General features: G+C 42.7%; 1 protein-coding gene across 5 annotated transcripts in view; it reads left to right on the forward strand.

The window, feature by feature from the left end:
• Positions 1 to 21955, forward strand: part of GNE (glucosamine (UDP-N-acetyl)-2-epimerase/N-acetylmannosamine kinase) — a 78725-nt gene that overhangs the window by 23974 nt on the left and 32796 nt on the right. For 4 of the 5 annotated variants that reach the window (XM_032793258.2, XM_032793257.2, XM_075067400.1 and 1 more), the window contains exons 2-3: positions 12421 to 12623; positions 20161 to 20612. In XM_032793258.2, coding sequence (XP_032649149.1) covers positions 12421 to 12623; positions 20161 to 20612 — 655 coding nt within the window. Of the gene's footprint in view, positions 1 to 10305; positions 10527 to 12420; positions 12624 to 20160; positions 20613 to 21955 lie in introns of those variants that run through there. The other variant, XM_032793260.2, reaches the window with a different exon arrangement.

The raw sequence follows: 21955 nt of genomic DNA on the forward strand, positions 1-21955 counted from the left end.
GGACACACAGCAGTGCTGCGTGAAAGTCAAGATGCTCAGGCAAGCCTACCAAAAGACAAAGGAGGCAAACGGTTGCTCTGGGTCAGAGCCCCATATGTGCCGCTTCTATGATCAGCTGCATGGCATTCTAGAGGGGGACCCTATCATTACCTCACTACCCACTGATGGTGGACACCTGCAAGGGAGGAGTCTCACACAACACGGAGGAGGATTTTGTGAAAGAGGAGAAGGATAATGTGCAGCAGGCAAGCGGTGAATCCGTTCTCCCTAGCAGCCAGGATCTTTTCATCACCCTGGAGCCAATACCCTCCCAATGTGGGATCCCTGAAGATGGAGAAGGCACCTCTGGTGAATGCACATTTGTAACTACAGCACAGGGTTTAAAAGCAATTGAGTTTAATGTTTGATTTGGCCTGAAGACTTTGGATACATTCGGGGCCAGTACAGCTACTGGAAAAGTCTGTTAACATGTCTGGGGATGGAGCAGGAATCCTCCAGGGACATCTCCATGAAGCTGTCTTGGAGGTACGCTAAAAGCTTTTGTGGAAGGGTTATGGGGAGGGCTGCCTTATTTTGTCCTCCACGGTAGGACACTTTGCTACTGGCTTGGCGTGGTAAGTAGTCTGGAATCATTGCAATACAAAGCATGGCAGCGAATGGTCCTGGGTTTTGGTTGCATTCAAGGAACATTAGGTCTATATCTTTCTGTGTCATCCTCAGGAGAGTGATATCATTCATGGTCACCTGGTTGACATAGGGGAATTTTTGTAAGGGAACCGTGAAAGGACCCCATTTCTGTTGGGCTGTTAGCGCTTGGCTAAAAGGGATCATCCCTGAGAATAGCGATGCGGCAGGGGGAGGGGTGAAGGGATCATCCCAAATAGCCACGTGGAGGGGTAGGGGGAGGTGCGTGCTGCACATCCACTCTAAAACTGCAGCCCCTCCTTTTAAATGGCAAACCCAACAGGCATTGCTTGCTATGGGAAAGGAAGGTGCTGCAGTTTGAAAACGTTCCCAGGTGTTATGAAGGTGTTAGAACCCAAACCCGCATACTCTTTGGCTTACCATGGCTGTCTGGAAACTGAATTCTGTTGCCCAGCCGTGTATAATGTCACCATACTGGCAGGCGCTCAATATAAAAGGGCAAAATGCGACCTTGTACCAAAAGCACACGTGCTGTCTGCTGTGAATTGCTTGATTCACTGTGAAAGAGTCTCCCTTTTGGTCTCAGAAATGTATCATCTTAAATTTTACTCTCCCTTTTTATCCCCCCGCAGGTACAAATGTTTCTATGCTTCCCCTATCATCTCCGTCCTTGAGGTTATCGCATATTAGAAGGCGAAAAAAATGCACTTGCGATGATATGTTTTCTGAGCTCATGCAGTCCTTCCACACTGATAGGGTACAGCTGAATGCGTGGAGGCATTCAGTGGCAGAGTCCAGGAAAGCATTAAGTGAGCGCAATGGGAAGAGGCAGGAAGCGATGCTGAGGCTAATGCAGGAGAAAACGGACATGCTCAGGCATCTGATTGAGCTGCAGGAAAGCCAACAAGAGCACAGACTGCTGCTGCATCCACTGTACAACCACCTGCCCTCCTCCCCAAGTTCCATAGCCTCCTCACCCAGATTCCCAAGAACGTAGGGGGGGAGGCTCCGGGCACCCAGCCACTCCACTCCAGAGGATGGTCCAAGTAACGGAAGGCTGTCATTAAAACAGTTTTGATTTGTAGTGTGGCTACAATAAACAATGTGGCCTTATACTTCCTTCCTCCCCCACTCCACCCCACCCGGGCTACCTTATCAATAATCTCCCTTTTTTTTCAGTTTAATAAAGAAAGAATGCATGGTTTCAAAACAATAGTGACTATTTCTTTTGCCAGCTGTGATCGAAGTGGGGAGGTTGGTTGGCTTACAGGAATTAAAATCAACAAAGTAGGCGAGTTTGCATTAAGGAGAAACACAATTTTCACACCGTAGCCTGGCTAGCCATGAAACTGGTTTTCAAAGCCTCTCTGATGCGCAGTGCACCTGTGTGTGCTCTTCTAATCGTCCTGGTGTCTGGCTGATCAAAATTGGCAGCCAGACAATTTGCCTCAACCTCCCACCACGTCTCCCTCTTACTCTCACAGATATTATGAAGCACACAGCAAGCAGTAATAACAATGGGAATATTGGTTGCACTGAGGTCTAACCTAGTCAGCAAACAGTGCCAGCGCGCTTTTAAATATCCAAAGGCACATTCTACCACCTTTCTGCACTTGTTCAGCCTCTAGTTGAACTGCTCTTTACTTCTGTCCAGGCTGCCTGTGTATGGCTTCATGAGCCATGGGAGTAAGGGGTAAGCTGGGTCTCCAAGGATAACTATTGGCATTTCAACATCCCCAACAGTAATTTTCTGGTCTGGGAAGTAAGTCCCTTCTTGCAGCTGCTCAAACATCCTGGAGTTCCTAAAGATGCAAGCATCATGCACCTTTCCCAGCCATCCCACGTTGATGTCAGTGAAACGTCCCTTGTGATCCACCAGTGGTTGCAGCACCATTTAGAAGTACCCCTTCCAATTTATGTACTGGTTGGCAAGGTGGTCTTGTGCCAAGATAGGGATGTACGGTCCGTCTATCGCCCCACCGCAGTTAGGGAATCCCATTGCAGCAAAGCCATTCGCTATGACCTGCACATTTCCCAGAGTCACTACACTTGATAGCAGAATGTTAGTGATTGCATTGGCTTATTGAATCACAGCAGTCCCCACAATAGATTTGCCCACTCCAAATTGATTCTCGACGGACTGGTAGCAGTCAGGCATTGCACGCTTCCACAGGGCTATCGCCATTTCCTTCTCAACTGTCAGGGTAGTTCTCATCTTGGTATTCCTGCGCTTCAGGGCTGGAGAAAGCAAATCACAGAGTTCCAGGAAAGTGATCTTACACATGCGAAAGTTTCACAGCCGCTGGGAATCATCCCATACCTGCAACACTATGATCCCACCAGTCTGTGCTTGTTTGCCAGGTCCAGAATCAGCATTCTACTGTATCAGTCAGCCCCAACGCCGCCATGATATCCCAATTGCCACATCCCGTGCTGTCAGGAACATCTGCATCCATATCCTTATAATTTTCCTCATGCTGCCATCTCTTAACCAAGTTCTGCACATACTGCAGTATAATGCGTGAGGTGTTTACAATGCTCGCAACAGCAGCAGTGAGCTGAGCGGGCTCCATGCTATGGCATCTGCACGGGTAAACCCAGGAAAAAAGGCGTGAAATGATTGCAGCTGCTTTCATGGAGGGGAGACTGACAACATGTACCCAAAACCACTCATGACAATGTTTTTGCCCCATCAGGCATTGGGAGCTTAACCCAGAATTCCAATGGGCAGTGGAGACTACAGAAACTGTGGGATAGCTTCCCAGAGTGCACCGCTCCGTGAGTTGATGCTAGCCAAGGTAGTGAGGATGCGCTCCGCCGACTTAATTGCGTAGTGGGGACTTATACAATCGACTGTATAAAATTGATTTCTAAAAATTGACTTCAATAAAATCAACCTAATTTTGTAGTGTAGACATACCCTTAGTAGGGTGAGAGGTCCCATTGCATCTCTGCTGTTGCAGTATAGTTAAAACAGGTACCCTGCTGGCTTTCAGAACAATGCTAGTTAGGTTGCATCAAGCTCTCAAGAGTAGGGATTATCTTTGTTACTTCTCTGTACTGTGCCTCAGGGGACCATATCCTTGACTGCAGTTCCGAGGTTCTACCCTAACACAAATAACTAGAAAATTCCCTAAGGCAGTCTTCTTGCTGCTGAAGCAGGAGCCCTGATGAGTGCTTCCGATTGCTCACCATGAAACCAAGAAGCAGAAAGGGCAAGGTATATGAAGTTGGAGTTATCATAAGCATAAATCCCAATTCTGAACCTTAGCGTCCAAAATGTGGGTGCCTAGCATAAACCGTCCAAGCTTAATTACCAGCTTGGATCTGATAGCGCTGCCCACCAACCAGGATTACAAGTGGCTGGTCCAACTTCTGTCTCCAAACCTTTCCCTTGGGGACCCAAAAACCGAAGATGTCCCATGAAGTCCTACATACACAAGGGAATGACCCCGTCCCCGTTGTCTCCTCTTTTTTATCTCCCACGCTTCCCCTCTCGGCTGGCCCCTTAGAGATACACCGTTTCAAGATCCTGAAATGCAGAACACAGGAGAATCAATGTCCTCTTCCCCCTCACCGAGCTATGCAAGACTTCCAAACCTAGTCAATCTAACACAAAAGAGATCTCACCTCACGTTCCATATCCTTCAGCCCTATAACAGAAGAAAAACGCCTCAAACAGGTTTTAAAAAGAAAAGAAAAAGACATAAAAATGTTCCCTCTGTATCAAGGTTGTGACAATATTACAGGGTCAATTTCTTTAAAAGAAAAATGAAATAAACAGAGCCCCTTATCAAAAGAATGTCCCAAATTTTAAAACATTCCAGCAAACTACACACATGTAAATACAAAAACAATATAAAAACCTATTGTCTTCTACCTTTTGTACTTACACTTGGAAACAGAAGATTAGAAAAGCTTGAAGAGAGAAAGTTCACTCTCAGAGCCAAGAGCAACGGAACAGAGAGTCAGACAAAAGACACACACCCAAAAATTCCCTCCCTGAGCTTTGTAAAATCCGGTTTCCTGAGTGGTCCTCTGGTCAGGTGTGTGGTTCCCTTTGTTAACCCTTTACAGGTAAAAGAAATGTTAACCCTTAGCTATCTGTTTATGACAGGAGTAGTGGCCCTGAGACTTGGTCCAAAAGAGGTTATTAGCGGGATTGATGGTAGTGATTTCAGATTTGGAAAAGATGGAAGGCAGACTGGAAGGGATCCAGTTCAAGGAGAGAGATTTAAGGCAAAAGTTGTAGATGGGGGAGGGAGTGTGTGTGGGGGGGAGGTCCATGAGTTTGGATTTGAAGGGAGATAAGGCAGTGGTTGGAGTCAATGAGAGAACCTTTTTGAGGACGAGAACTCTCCCGGTCCCTGTAAATTCCCAAATTGCAGGATTTGCTGTGGAATCTGTACCTTGTGATAGCGTTGTGGTCCTGAATCTTAACTTTTATTTAAATGAAATGTTCCTTTCCTCATATTTACAAAGATATACTTGGGTCATGTTTTCAAGGTTAAGCCAATAGAGCGTTACCTTTCTAAATATGCAGATAGCCTGAAATGATATCTGAGAGTTACGAAGTGCTCGATTCCTCTCAGTGGAGCAGCATTTCATTGGAAATTTAATGACGGTTTAGTGTTAGCACTATGTCATTGCAGGTCATTTTTGCACAAAGATCTAGTTGTTGTGCTTATCACAGTCCCAGACAGCATCCTTCAACTCTATAGTTGCTAAAAGCCCCAGCTATTCCTTATTCATTCTCCCTTCACAACTTCTATAATGGAATTAAGTATTGTCAGTAGAAATATCGGCAACACATTGAAAATGTGGGGATGGCATAAACTAAATTGAATTTAGTATCATGGTTTATAAAAGGGACTACTTTGCTGTCTCTATTCATGTTTATATTTCCTTCCTGTTTTAAAAACAGGAATATTTAATAATGAAGTTGCCACAAACTTTGCAGTCAGCTGCAAAACTTATTCACTTTGCTGCAGGTACATGGGGTCATTGGGAAGACTCGATCATAGAGAACCAGAGGCTAAAGGGGAGAGTTCATAGAATATCAGGATTGAAAGGGACCTCAGGAGGTCATTTAGTCCAGCCCTCTGCTCAAAGCAGGACCAATCCCCAGAAAGATTTTTGCCCCAGATCCCTAAATGGCCCTCTCAAGTATTTGAACTCACAACTGTGGGTTTGGTAGGGTAGTGCTCAAACCACTGAGCTATCCCTCCTACCCCAAGAGTGAGGTTATGAAATAATAGGGGGAAAGGGGACTCTGGAGCAGGTGACGGGGCTAGGGGAGAAGCCTTGCTGTTAGTAATGAGTCCTCTGAGTAGTATGGTTACTAAACTCAACTAATCAGCTGTAGAAGGTAGAATTAATGTCCAGCTGAGAAGGTAATAGGCTACTGCTGCTTTAGAAATAGTGGAAATATCTGTGACTGTAAGTGGTCCCTTTTAGTATTGCTTTGCTTGCTCAAAACTTGGGGAAAACTTTCCCATCCCCTCCACTTGGGCTCATCTGACTTACTCTGGACTCATGCAGTCTGGCTAGGGCCATTATCTGCTTGTTCAGAATATAGCTCCAGCAGTAATATCAGTATTAACCTTTGCACAAACCTCGATTGTAGAGGGAATGTATAAAGGTTTTTAAAAAAAACAAACTCCAGGAGATTAAATCTGGTGCAGGATGCCCATTAGATGAGACATTCAAGATAATCGATTGTAACATAATGAGGTGTATTGTACCCTTGACATAACTTGGCCCACAGAGTACTAGAGGTTAGCTCTTTGTTTTGTTAGGTATTATGCTGCTTTACCTGAGGAGTTAGAAACCAGTCCTTGTAGTGATTCAGGAGTTAAACATGATTTACAGTTTCAAAAAACAAAACAAACAAACAAAAAAAAACCCAGCAGGGGTTGAAATTAGCCAGTGGTAGATAGGAGAGCTACTTTTTATATATTAATATTTAATCCTCTTTTACCTTCACTGCAGTTTGTGTAGAGGAAACGAAACGTTGGTGGTGTTAGCCTGTGGAAGATAGCATAGCTTCTTTTTTTATGTATATTCATATTTGATCTTTTTTACCTTCACTGCAGTTTGCATACAGGAGAGCGAAAGGTAAGGTTTCTAATTGTATAAAAGAGAAAATAGATTAGTCATACTGGAGACATAATTACATGGGTAGGAGTGGTAACTCCTTCCTGATGCTGAGGGGAAGTAGAGCTCTTGTTTTGGGGCTTACCCATAATTAACCAGATCAGGTCTCTTACCCCATAGCTAGTTTGAAGTCTTAAGTTTAAAGCACTGAAATGCCTGAAGGAAGCCAGTTCCTCACTGACTGATAGTATCTTGCAGCCCGCATAGCCAGAGCCTCTACGTGTCACACAGTGTGGTTTTTCAGAGGAAACTAGGTGCAATTGCTCTATAAAATTGCAGTTTGAGAAATGTTTCTGGGAAACATATTGAGAAAAGTCAGCTAATTGAACTGGCTTGCTGTGTTTTGCTTAAACTTACAGGAATAGGTTTACAAATAAATCCTAGATTTGGGTAGCCTGGTGTGTTCTAGCTTTTTCCATTACCCTTTTAATAAAAGGAACTGACTTTATTGCCAAGTAAATGATCTAATGTCTGCCACTGACAGCCTGTGTTGTAAAAGTCGCTCAGTTCATTTTTATTTTCCTACTTCATGTTTGTTTAAATGTGATAGCTTTTCATATGTGTCTTTGAATGGTCAAACTTCGTAAACACAGAAAACTTTTCCAGCTGCACTTGAAATTGGGCAAGAAGAAATCTAATTCTTAAGACTCTCGAAAGAATTTCAGAAGGATAGTAAACGTCTACTTTGAAGGATTGCATAACACTAGCTTATTGCACTAAGCTGCCAAATGGAGTATCAGAGTTTGAATCCCATTGCCTTTCATTTAATTAATCAGGGGAGTGGTGGTAACATTCTTAACTCTTGTGGTTAGTGCTTTGTGCTCCTGACATGGCAGCCCCTAAGCAATGCTCTGGAGGGGTCTGAAATTCCTGCCATTGCATAATTAAGGCATCTGACCTGGAGAAGGGCTGGTGCTTGTGCCCAGATAGATAGCAGAGATATTCAGTTCGGCAGAAAGAAGCAGTCTTTCAAAAGTGTGTGTGAAATCAATCCTGCTCTAGTGCGGTGAGATTAAAGGCTCTGTCCTGCCTGGGAACTCACTGGGTAGCTCTTAAAAGGGCCCAACCACAGGGGTAGTATGTGCGGAAAAGCCACAGAAGGAAGTTAATTGGCATGCCTATATAGCTGTACATGCCCAGTTGTTCACCTAGTTATCAAAACAGAACAAAAATGTTTTTTTAAATTTATTTTGCTTATGTGATTCAATTAAAGTTGAACAGTCCTGTTTCTGGATCATTCTGGAAAAATGAAACATTTTGTTTAACATATTATTACACAAAAATGAAACAGTTAGAAATGTTGTAGGAGATTGAGTTTCTAGTTTTCATAACTTGTCAAAAGGACATGATCATTTTAAAAGCTATCCAGTTTCAAGAAGTGTGTTAAAAGTAGCTTTCAGGTAGTGCACCTGCTACCAAGTTTCCCCTGCCTATTTTTGTGTTTTCACAACCACAGTTTTCTATTTCTACAAAGTATATCTCCTCTGTTGCTGTGTGTAATACCCACACAAACAGCAGGGTAAACTGACCAATGAACTCTTATGAAGAAACGGTGAAACTGAAGCTATGTCTGCACTCCCACTTTTGTTGGTATAACGTTGCTCAGAGGTGTGAAAAAGCACCCTTTCTGAGCGACATGAGTTACACCAGTGGTTCTTAACCTTTACTGCAGCCTGCACCCCTTTGGTTCTCAAAATATGTTCTTGCACCCCTCATCAAAAATCGTTGAAGTAGGTCAGTTCTTTAAACCTAGATCTATCATAATTATATAAATATATATATATATATGTGTGTGTGTCACATCAACATCTGCGCATGCGTCAAGAAATACTCCACAACGTGGTGGTACACTGTATTTTGTAGTGAGATAATTTTACTCCAGTTAGCTTTAAAACGTGAAAATAATTTTTTTATTTGTATATTACAGTAATAGTTAAAAACTGTATAATAATAACTACGCAGGTTTGATGAAACAAAGTAGTTGTACTTATGTGTCTGTGCTTAATTTGTGTTTTCGATCATTTACCTTCTAAAAAAATCTGGCCTGTCGCACCCCCAGAAAGGGCATCTCACACCCCCAGGGAGTACGTGCACCCCAGGTTAAGAACCACTAAGTTACACCGACAGAAGCACCAGTGTGGTCAGCACTATATCTGCGGAAGAGCATTTCCCACTGACAAAGCTACCACTGCTTGTTGGGGGTGGTTTAATTATGTCAAAGGGAGAGCCTACTCCTATCTGCATAGAGCGGCTACGCAAGAGACCTTACAGCGGTGCAGCTGCATCGGTACAGCTGTGCTACCGTGAGATCTTTAGTGTAGACATGGCCTGGTTTACATGAAGTGCTATCAGATACCCAAAGTAAACAACCTGCAAAAATATTTTTCTCTAATCTTTCAAGTATAGTAATCCTAAGTGTTACTTGTAAGAACAGTAACTACAGAAGGTTTTGAAAAGAGTTATGGCTTTTAAATTGACAGTTTCACTTTTAAACTACAGCACTCATTATTCCACTGAATTGCATGATAGCTTTTTAAAATAATCTTTGTTTGATTCATTTCCAAAAAGTGATATAAAAATATCTGATTCAAAAAGAGAATGTGTTGTTCAAACTGTTGTAATGTTATATTATTATAACCTTGATGCATTTTGACCTGTAAAATGGTGTGTACAGTACTTTACCACATTTACAGAGAGCCTCCGCACAGTAACTGAAATCTAAACTCTTCATTCAGGATTTTAGGAAACTGTAGGGACTCAAACTAAGGTTGGGAAAAGCCATCTTGTCTGCCAATGAAGATAAACTTTAAAAGGCAGAAACTTCAGATGAAGACATGCCTTTGCTAGAAGCAAATCTGTTGATCTTAATTTCATTAGTGATGAAACCAGCAAGAACTCAGTTTCTACGAGTGTTCTGATCTAATTAGCTTGATGTTATACTGTAAATGTTCATGAACTATCAGGATTGAGTGCTCTCAGGACTCAAGTTAACAGAATCAGGATTTGATAGGGAGCATGAGGAAAAGAGGTCTGCGACATCTCAGGAAGGCATAATAGAAGGAAGTATTTACCTAATATGTTAGTATGAAGCCACGAAAACTGAGTCACTTTTGTGGGAGGATATAACTTTCGTATTTGACTATTAGTTAGCAGGAGATTGAAACTAAGAGTTTCTGGGGAGGAGGAGATTTATTGAGCAATGTGCACACAGTGAAACTCTTGAGGACAAAAAGAGATCACTGTTCTAATGTAATGTAAATATGACAGACTTCCCAGTATTTGTTCTGTAGCTTACCTGTTTGAAAGTGACGAGTGACCTTTTGACAACAAGAGAGGAATGGTGCGTAGGTGGGGGCAGAAAACATTCAGGACCTGATCCCACAGCCCTTTAACTCTTTAACTTTTCAGGCCCTTGGTAAGCATTTAATTAAATGTACATGCCTATTACAAGTTGACTTCTTTAAAGCACTCATGACATAGGTGGCCAGGTACACTGTGTGCAGCGATGTGAGTTCAAGCAGCTTGTGGTAGATCTTTCCTTTCATGACTTCTGGCGTTATGTCTTTATTTTTCTCTTCTGTGTCAACACTTCTGCACCAACCTGTGAGCGGGCACCTTTCTCAGCCCTGTTCTACAGACATTCACTGAAGATTTCCTGCCTCAGGACTGCTCAGCCTTTACATCTCCCCAGAGGCCACTCCTGCCTCCTTTATATCCAGATTGGGGTAACTAGAGTCTTCAGTGTTTTTGACAAACACATGAACCCTTTCCCAACAGGCTCAACACCTGCTAACAAGGTGAGGGGTGTTGGGTAAATCCTACCAGCCTGTTGTGTGTGAGACTGGAAACTCAGATTTCCCTTTCTGGGTTTCCTGTGGGTAGTTTTCCCATGGAATGAGAAGGAGGTTCAGCCCCTAAACCCAACAGAGCCCCAAGATCTGACTTCTACACTGTCTTTGGAGCCTCTGGCCCAGACCTGTTCACTCTGGTCTCCACAGTAACGCAGCTCCAGTGGAGAATGAGAGGAAAATGCCTGTCACCTTTTGCTCACTCTTATGGATCTGTGGAAGCCCACTGTGGAGATTCCCATGGAATGGGCAGTAAGTGTTTCCTTGTCCTAGTCCAGAAGTTCACTGTGTTTTCATCCCCTTTGCTTATATGGGTGATTCCTGGCCACTGTGTTCTGGTGTTAAAGATTCTGGAAACTTTCTGAGACTATCTCCTCTACTGCAAATTTAAAATGTGAGCTAGAATAAGGCTCAGAAGATTTCTGATATATGAAGATCTCTGAACTGAGCCCCAGTCAGTTATCTGACACTTAACTGATCTTTGTTTTCTGTTGTGAAGGGGAGGTTCAGAGTAGGAAAATTATTGGTACAAAATTTGTCTTGTTTTGTGAAGCTTGTCATTTAAACTCATAAAATACTCCGTTACAGCATTACACCAATATAAGGGATAATCTGATCATTTTTTTTACTTTATCTTTTTCGTGAAGCTTGAACATCTGTTAAAAAAACATCAGATGTAATACCAGTTTATTATATACGTTAAAATTAGGGGACTGTGTCCTGTACTTGCACGTGTGTGTCGGGGAAATAGGAGAGAACTGAGTATCTAGTAGTAGCTGAAGATTGATAAGAATTATGGTGTTTTAGAGCCTGACTCTGATCCCAAGGTGGTTTTACACTGGTGTAATTGCATTGACTGCAGTGGAATTACTCCTAATTTACATCAGTGCAAATGAGATCACAATCAGGGTCATAGTTACAAGCCCAGCCCCTCACTTACATAGTGTTTCTGCATTGCTGATAAAGGAGTTGATGCCTAATTTTTAGGAGCTACTTTCTTCTGGTGGTCACACAGTGTCTGTGTTAGTGTAGCCCTGGGTATCTCCCAAGAGTCTCTCCATTATGGGGTTTTGGGATATGACTGTCATCCAGGAAGATAATATTAACTTGGCACTTAATCTGACCATTTCAAAGCATGTTGCAGGCTTTTAATTACAATTGAACCTCACAATGTGTTTGCATCATTATCTCCATTTTAAAGTCAGGTAAACTAAGGCTCAAAGGTGTTAAAACCTAAATTTTTCATAAGCGTCCACAAATTTTGGATGCCTCAATTTTTGAATGCCCAACTTGAGAGTTTTTGGGCCTGATATTCAACAGAATTGAGCATCCACAGCTCCCATTTTAAATCAGGATAGCACCACATCTCTGAAAAATCAGGCTTTACATCTCTCAAATTGGGCATCCAAAATTAGTGGATATTTTTGAAAATGTAGGCCTTCGTGACTTCCCCAAGGTTACACAGCAAGTCTGTGTCAGAGCTAGAAATAGAACCCAGGAGTTCTGACGTTCAGCCCCTTGCTTTAATCACTAAACAGCTGTTTCCTTCGTGAAAGCACATATGCACGTGCATGAACACACACACAATCTGAGATTATACATATCATTGAAAGCATGTTTTTCCCAGCCAGGTACCTGTTATCTAAATGGTAATCTTTTGATCAGTTAGCACTTGTCCAAATTTCCACACTGGAACATGTCTTTCCTTATTTAAGCTTGCAGTTTTGTGACTGTACAGAAAAATATTAATCCTTGCTTTTTGTTGTTTCAGGAACTGTATTTCAAGAATCTTTCCAAACAGAAACAAATCATGGAGAAGAATGGGAACAAACGAAAACTTCGGATTTGCGTTGCTACTTGCAACCGAGCTGATTATTCAAAATTAGCTCCTATTATGTTTGGCATTAAGGCGGAACCACAGTTCTTTGAACTTGATGTAGTGGTGCTTGGCTCCCATCTGATTGATGACTATGGGTAAGATGGAAACTTGCATCTCTGCCATGTTGTTAGTGGCAAATCCTTGCCAATTTGATATCCTATATAAAGAATGGTACGTAAGTTATCTCTTAGAGAAGCAGGAAATCTTCATCCTTAGGACTGGATTTTGGACCCATGTATGTTCAACCAAGTGTTGTTTCAGATCTGATCAATTAGATTGTGTTAGCCATTAACATTCGGCAAAGGGGAAAATGTGCTTGTTAGGCTGCTCATTCCTCTTTCAAATCAATCACATAATAGTAGCAAACTTAGTACTTTCTTAGCGCCACCTAACTGAGGATCTGAGTACTTTGGCCAGGCTTTTCCAAGATGACTGAAAGTCACTGGGAATTGAGCCCAACTCTCTCAGGCTACATCTACACTACAGCACCTACACTGGTGCCAGTGCAGATGCACTGCTGTAGAGCTTGTGGTGGTGACATGCTAAGCCAACAGGAGAGAGTTCTCCCGTGGTTTAATAACTGCTGCCTCCACGAGAGCCAGACACATTTTTCCCGCCAGCGTAGCGCTGTCCACACTGGCACTTATGTCAGTGCAACTTACGTCGCTCAGGGGTGTGGATTATTAATATAACTGAGCGATAGAAGTTATAACGAAGTAACCTGCAGTGTAGACAAAGTCTTAGGCTTCTATGAAAATCCCAGCCTGAATAATTATAAATTAATTAAAATGACTTATCTTCCTGGAAATGATTTACCTTCTGTTGTAACAAGTAACAGTTATAGTTACTGTAATATTGTTCTGTCTTTTCCAGTTTATTTTGAGCATGTTGTATCCCTTTTATCAGTTTCTAAGCTAATAGAGCTAGAGCTATGCAAACACTCTTGAGTACACACCAGTCCTAAATCCCGTTTTCGAAAGTAACTTAGGCATGATGGAGACTAAATTTCATCGACTTTCAGTCTGACATAGGCTCCCAGGTGCCTAAGCCACATTTGAAAATAGGACTTTGGCTTCCAAGTCACTTAAGTGCTTTGGAAATCTTTACCCAAAGTCTATTAGAAAACAATAATTTTGTCTGAGAAAGTTAACTTTGTCCAGACAGCCCACATCTATTTCTAATGGGAGTCCCATGTTCTTGTATTCATCTGGTGGCAGGAAGGGTTAATCCTATGGACTGGGAAGGTGACTCTTGATTTGGTATCAGTAGGGCTTGACAGCACACTTACACTTCAGATCGCTTCTGTGCCCCTCAGCAAGTGAGAGGAGTCTGTAGGGCAGGGATCGGCAACCTTTGGCACACGGCTCCCCAGGGTAAGCACACTGGTGGGCCAGGCCAGTTTGTTTACCTGCCACGTCCGCAGATTTGGCTGATCGCGGCTCCCACTGTTTCACCGCTCCAGGCCAATGGGGGCTGTAGGAAGTGGCATGGGATGAGGGATGTGCCGGCCGCTGCTTCCTGCAGCCCCCATTGGCCTGGAGCGGTGAATTGCAGCCAGTGGGAGCCATGATCAGCCAAACCTGCGGACGTGGCAGGTAAACAAACCGGCCTGGCCTGCCAGGGTGCTTAACCTGGCGAGCCGCGTGACAAAGGTTGCCGATCCCTGTAGGGTATATGGCCTTTCCTGCACAACCACTTAGAAAAGCTTCTTCTAAACAAAGACATTCTTGTAAATCGAAACGCTAAAAACTAGGGCTGTCAAACAATTAAAAAAAATCACAGTTATGAGATTTAAAAAAAAGTTGTAATTAATCAGAGTTTTAATCGCACTGTTAAACAATAATAGAATACCATTTTACATTTATTATAAATATTTGTGCATGTTTTTCTACATTTTCAAATATACTGATTTCAGTACAACACAGAATACAAAGTGCACAGTGCTCACTTTATATTATTTCTTATTACAAATATTTGCACTGTACAAAAGATTAAAAAATAGTATTTTTCAATTCACCTCATACAAGTACTATAGTGAAATCTCTTTGTTATGAAAGTGCAACTTACAAATGTAGAATTTTTTTTTAGATAACTGCACTCAAAAACAAAACAATGTAAAACTTTAGAGCCTACAAGTCAGAGCATGAAGGAGCATATGAATGTTTATCACATCTGGCATGTAAATACTTTGCAACACCAGTTACAACAGTGCCATGTGAACACCTGTTCTCACTTTCAGGTGCCATTGTAAATAAAAAGTAGGCAGCATTATCCCCCCTAAATATAAACAAACTTGTTTGTCTCAGAGGTTAGCTGAACAAGCAATAGGACTAAATGGACTTGTATGAGGAGAATTGAAAAATACTGTTTCTTTTGTTTATCTTTTTTTATCTACTCCCAGGAAAGTCAGTGGACCCGTTTACACTCCCATTGAAATAAATGAGAGCCTTGCCTTTGATTTCAATAGGAGCAGGATTGGGCCTGCTGACTCTTGTGACTGAAGCAGCAGACAGCCAGTTAGCAGCAGGCTGCTGCTGCAGAGTAAGTCTCTACTACACAGGTGGCCAGCCTGAGCCTGAGAAGGAGCCAGAATTTACCAATGAACATTGCCAAAGAGCCGCAGTAATACGCCAGCAGCCCCCCATTAGCTTCCCCTGTCTCCTAGCAACTCCCACCCACCAGCAGCCCCACCAATCAATGCCTCCCCTTCCCTTCCCCCACCTCCCGATGAGCTGTTTCATGGAATGCAGGAAGGTGTGGGGGGATGGGGGAGGAGCGAGGGCACTGCAGGCTCCGGGGAAGGGGTGGAGTGGGGGCAGGGCCTGTGGCAGAGCCAGGGTTTGAGCAGTAAGCATCCCCCAGCACATTGGAAACTTGGCGCCTGTAGCTCCAGCCCTAGAGTCGGTGCCTATACAAGGAGTCACATATTAACTACTGAAGAGCCGCATGTGGCTCTGGAGCCACAGGTTGGCCACCCCTGCTCTAATAGATTCCATTTCAGAGGATCATCATCATTCCTGCATTGCTCAAGGTATAGGGGGACTTTGGACATTGAACCATGAAAAAGATTGCAGCCGCCACCATTGCTGCTGCTGATTGCTAGGTATCAGTGAGGAAGGCACTCACAGAATGTCCTAAAGCTATTAAGTATTAGGATGCAGTGGTGAGCAGAGGTTAGTTGTAAACAGAGTCAAAGACAAAATGCCGAGGAAGCTATTTAAAGTTAGCAGGTTGAAAGACAGTTTTTCAGGAATAGTATCAGCTCTGAACAAATCAGGTAGGAAGTCACTGGCCAAGATTTATCCTGCATGCCCTTGTAGTAAGAAGAATTTGGGAGTGGCACGATTGGCTCTCTGGAGCTCAACAGAAGAATGGTTTCCTCCCCTCCTGAGGCTGAGCTCTTTGCCTTGCTTGTAACCATTGCTCTGCCACCACGCTTGCCAGCCACGATTTTTAACTTGCAACATGCAAGTGGATTCACCAAGCGTTAAATCTGACAAAATCCTATCGGGAAGTTTGCTCCTTTCCGCTAAGGAGGGTGAATGGATCAGTTCTCTTAAGGAAAAGAATTAGAACCCTTTGATTTCTCATCTCTCATTCCAACCTTAGAGTCTGGAACATTTATAAGGTCAGGTATAATGAATATGGTATGTAAGTGCATCACTATATACTTGTAATCAGAACAGCCATCTTTTCTCCTATTATCGTGCCTCTTGTCCTTCACCCCAATTATAGATTACAAGTGTGCTTGTGCAGGTGATAATGACTCCAGCATATCAGAAATATTACAGCTTTCCCATTGTGGATGTAAGCTGCTATTAGTACTTGTCATCTCAGCAGCATAAAATGAACTCTCTCTCTGTGGCATTGCTGCGCCTCCTGCAGCAACTATTCAAGGTCTTATAACTGTCTTCATTTGTTCCTGGACTTAGTTTACTTTCTATTAGTTTTAATATACTTCATGACGTACTCTAGAGGGCTGAGGAACTGCTTGGTCAGGCAGTAAATTGGAATTATTATATTGACAGTAGTGGCCCTTCAGCTGCATAGCAATGGGGAAAAATGCAAACAGCCTGGCAGCTGCTGGCCCTAAACTCTAATCACCACAGGGGCCACCTGAGAACTAGCACATTGGCCCGAGGGCCGCATCACTGAAACCTTTTCATGCAACGGTACAAAAGTATAGTAAAAAATGAAGAGTAATGTAGTATGCTATTCAAAGTCAATGTATTAACTTTTTTAAAACTGTAATGTGAAAAGTCAGTGCTAATTTTGACAGTCATTTCATTTTTAGCCACTTAGCTGGCAGCGTTTTGCATCAACCAGAGCATCAGTATTAGGTTTGATATCCTGAGACAAAACCAATCTCAGTGTTGCTTTCAAATGTTCATCAGTGAGCCTTGCCTTAACACAGATTTGTTAATCCTCATGGAAGAGAAAAACTGTTCACATGTATATGTATTTGCAAACATTGCCATTACCCTTGCGGAAGCAGAGAATAACATGGGAAATCTTTCTTGTGAAAGAAACTGGTAGAATTCTGGAATTCCAACATCTGTATACTTCTATTTCAAAATGGTATCACACTGAAGCTCCACTAACTCCATCTGCATTTCCTCTGCAACATTGTCAATTTCCACAGCAAATGGTGTGGAAAGAAGTTGAAAATGTGGTGCAAGTGCCTTGAAATCTTTAAACCGCACATCAAACTGTTTGTCTATGTTTGAAATGATATCTGCATATTCTTTCAAGGATTTGGGTTCAGCTATTCCTAAGGAATTCACAGTCGAGCAATGGACCAAATTGCCGGCAGTCAGCTGTTTCCCCCACAAAGTAAGCTTGACTTTGAATGACTTAACACTGTCGTACATCTGTGTTATCACCCGTTTTCTACCCTGAAGCTTCAAGTTCAGTGCATTCAGGTGAGCAGTTACATCTGCTAGAAAAGGAAGGTTGCAGATAAAAGTGGAATCAGCAAGCTGTGGAACCTCCTTGTTTTTCATTTTCATGAAGGAATCAATCTCCTCTCTAAGGGCAAAAAAATGCTTCAAAACATCTCCACGACACAGCCATCTAACTTGAGTGTGATGCAGAAGTTCCCCATATTCACTATCCATACTTGCTAGAAAAGAAATGAACTGTCTGTGATTCAGCACTCGTGCATATATAAAAATAATGGTTTTGACAACAACATCCATAACTTCCTTCATTTGTAGACTTTTACTGCACAGAGCTTCTTGGTGCAAAATGCAGTGTATACTGTTGAAGCTAATTCTTGGTATATTGTTCAGTTTGGTCTTTAGTAATCCAACCACACCAGTGTTTTAAGAGCACATTGATGGCGGACCGTCCATAGCCAAAGATACGAGTTTGTTCCATGGCAGCGCAGCTTTTTCAATGTGCTCTTCGAGTCCTTGAAATATGTCACATCCGGTTGTGGTACCCTTCAGTGGCATTAAGTCTAGCAATTCTTCAGTTATATTCAAATTGCAATCCACATCTCTTAATGAACACTGCACACTGTGTGGTATCTGATACATCTGTACTCTCATCAAGAGCAATTGAAAATGCTTTGAAGTCTTTTGCCATTTGAATCAATTGTTTTTGCACATTATCTACTAAATCCATTATCCTGCAGGCAACTGTACTGGCAGACGAGCTTATGCCTTCAAAAACTTTCTTCTGATCAGGACATAAAATTTCACTGGCCTTCACAAGACATTCTTTTACAAATAGGCCTTCTGTAAAAGGTCCTGGTGATTTAGCTATAATTTCACGTATCACAAAACTTGCTCTTACTGAATCTTTACTAGACTTGTTAATTTCCAAAAAGAAATTTCTTTGCTTGGCAAATGCTGCTTTAAGTTGCTGAACTTCTTCCTCTTGGATTTTTCCGGTGAATGCATCATATTTTTCACGGTGCGTCGTATCGTAGTGCTGACATATGTTATACTCCGTGGGAACAGCAATCATTTGCTGACAAATAAGGCATTGAATTTTATCTTTTACCTCTGTGAAAAAATATAAATTCTCCCATTTGTCTTGGAACACTCTCTTTTCTTCCATGAGTGTTCTTTTTTTTTGATGAAGTCATTTCCGAAAGGTTTTAGTAAAATATAAATACTCAGTAATGCACCTCGCTCAAAGGACAAAACATACTCTGACTTTTAGAATTACTTCTGTTAAAGTCCGCCCCCCCCGGTCCCACCCCCATTCCACCCCTTCCATGAGGCCATACCCCTGCCCTGCCTCTTCCCACCCCTTCCCTGGCCCTATTCCAACCCCTTCCCCAAATTCCATCCCTACGGCCCCCCTTTTCTCCACCTCCTCCCCTGAGTATGTGGCTCCCCACTCCTCCCCCCTCCGTCCTGGAAAGGCCTAAGTGCCGCCAAACAGCTGTTTGGTGGAAGGAAGTACCTGGAGATAGGCAGAGGAGCGGAGACATGACGTGCTGGCGGGGAGGAGGAGGGGGACGGGGAGAGAGGAGCTTGGCAGCCACAGGAAATAACTCTGGAGGGCGGGAGGGAAGAGGGGAGCTTGGCAGGCTGCAGCAAATAACTCTGCAGGCTGCATGCGGCCTGCGTGTTTGAGACCCCTGCCCTAGTGTATATACAGTACTCAGGTTTGCATCCTAGCTACCCCTGGTCCTAATGCTTGGTAGCCCTCTTGAAGCCTTTCACGTGTCATTTAAACTACAGAGATGTGATGGAGAAGTCTACTAACTAAACTTGCTTTTAAGCCCTCCACACTCACAAACTCTACTCCATTCAAGAAGCTCAACATTTTCCTCTGCTACCCAGCCGGTGTAACAACTTGATTCAAGTATATTGGAAAAAAGACTTTGGTAGAGTTGTGCTAACTAAATGTCTAGTGGTGATTAAAATGTGTTCTGCAGTTTAAAGTAAACAGCTTATGGTTAAAGAGCCTTTGCTTTTTCTGGGCTTGTGATATTTAATACAGGCTTTAACGTACGTGAAGTCTAGTGAGTATTTGAAAAAAATAGATTCCTAGAAGTCCCATGTACTTACAGCCTTTGTGTGACTCCTTTTAAAAATCTGGTTTCTTTTGTGCTGAAAACCCAGCCTGAACTTGGATTACTTGTTTTTTGTAATCTGTAAGGTCCTACTTTGATTGCATGCTGTAGAAAGCAGGTCAGTGCCTTCAAACTAGGCTGCTTAAAGTTAGGCACCTAAATCAAAATGTCCTGGTTTTCAGAGGTGCTAAGTAGCCACAGTTCCCACTGAAGTCAGCGGAAGCTACGGGTGCTCAAGCACAGTGCAAATCAGGCATATCTACGCAGGTGCCCAAGCATAACATCAAGTACTATCTTAGGCACCCTAGTTGGAAAATGTTGGCCTCAGTGAACAAGGATCATTAAAAATTTGAAAAGGTGTCTCCCACATAGAAAGCGACTATAGCTGCTTTCTCAAAGCTAGTTAATGGGCATGTTTAGTTGGGGTTGGTCTTGCTTTGAGCAGGGGGTTGGACAAGATGACCCCCTGAGGTCTCTTCCAACCCTGATATTCTGTGCTTCTGTGAAACTGATAATGAAATGCTGTCATAAGATACGTCAGTATGAAAGCAAACAGTATTGCAGTTTGAACATTTCTTTTCTTTCACTCCTTTCTTCAGTAACACCTACCGTATGATTGAACAAGACGACTTTGACATTCACACGAGGTTGCACACCATAGTGAGAGGCGAGGACGAGGCAGCCATGGTGGAGTCGGTAGGCCTTGCATTAGTAAAGCTACCAGATGTCCTCAGCCGTCTGAAACCTGACATAGTGATTGTTCATGGGGACAGATTTGATGCTCTGGCACTGGCCACATCTGCAGCCTTGATGAATATTCGGATTCTTCATATTGAAGGCGGGGAAGTCAGTGGGACCATAGATGACTCAATCAGACATGCCATAACCAAACTGGCTCATTTCCATGTGTGTTGCACAAGAAGTGCAGAGCAGCATTTGATATCCATGTGTGAAGACCATGATCGCATCCTCTTGGCTGGCTGTCCCTCATATGACAAGCTTCTCTCCTCCAAAAACAAAGACTACATGAGTATTATACGTATGTGGATAGGTGTGTATTGCACTTCTGTTAAAAGTTCGTAAGATTTCTGCAACAGGCAGACATGCATTTTTGTTGGCATTCTCATGAAGCTGAGACAGGATTTTATGAAGGGTATAAGCACATTTTGACAGTGCTCTTCTGTCCTCTATCTCCCACCACAGAAATACATATAGACCCAGTAAATGCAGACTTAACTAATAACCTTAGTATGCTGTTTTTCAATTGAATGTTATTCCCTATGTCTTTTCCCCTGCTCTTTTGAAAGAAAAATACCCATGTGCTCTGCCTTTCACACTTTAAGGTAGTGGTTACCAAACTTGTTCCGCCGCTCCCAGTGGCCACAGTTCGCTGCTCCAGGCTAAAGGGGGTGGCAGGAAGCGGTGGCCAGCACATTCTTCGGCCCATGCTGCTTCCAGCTGCTCCCATTGGCCTGGAGCAGCGAACCGCAGCCAGTGGGAGCCACAATTGGCCGAACCTGTGGACGTAGCAGGTAAACAAACTGGCCCGGCCTGCAGGGGCTTTCCCTGCACAAGCAGCAGAACAAGTTTGGGAACCACTGCCTTAAGGAAATGTGCATATTATTTTGAGAACAAAAGCTCTGGGTAAACCAAAAGGAGGAAAAATAACATAAAACTTTCAAATGTTATCATATCACAATAGTCTGTTTCCAGGGCAAGATTAATAACAAGGCCAATTGCCCTGTAGCCTGAAAGACTGAGAAATAGAGGCCCCAACATCACATATTATTTAACGTAATTACATCCCATCAAATATCAGATGTAATGCTTAAATATTCAGGGGCCCCTTCCTCTTAGAGACCCAAATGTCACTTTTTGACTGTGTTGGTCTCTTCAAGAAACTCCTTCATTTCTACAATTTTTGTTTTCGTATTTGTAGTCAGGAGAAAGTAGCCCGACATGACCCAAAAAAGTGTGCCCAGAGATTGTCTTTAACATCTAAACCCCTATTGCTGAGTCAAAAACCAATAATCAAATTTGCTGAGTTCTTTGTTAAAAAATAAATTAGAACTCAGAGCTATTTCTTTGATACACGGGGGTTCAGAATCTTGTTCATATCCTTTTTAACCAGACAGCTGGGAGCAGGTCTGACCTAATAATATTAGAGATTGTGCATGGAGCTAATTTGCAGAAAATCAGGGGAATTTACATGCTGTACGTTGTTTCCTGTAGAGTACAATAAACTAGCATGATATATTTCAGAGACTTGCGTTGTATGTCATCAGTTTACTTTCAGATCATTCCATATAAATCAGCATATCTTGTTGGTGTTTGACAGGAAAAATTCTTCAGCCCCTGTCAATTGGGAACTGGATTCTTGTTAGTTCAATAGTT

The sequence above is a fragment of the Chelonoidis abingdonii genome, chromosome 6 (genome assembly GCF_003597395.2).
Source record: "Chelonoidis abingdonii isolate Lonesome George chromosome 6, CheloAbing_2.0, whole genome shotgun sequence".
In the NCBI taxonomy this organism is placed as follows: domain Eukaryota; kingdom Metazoa; phylum Chordata; order Testudines; family Testudinidae; genus Chelonoidis; species Chelonoidis abingdonii.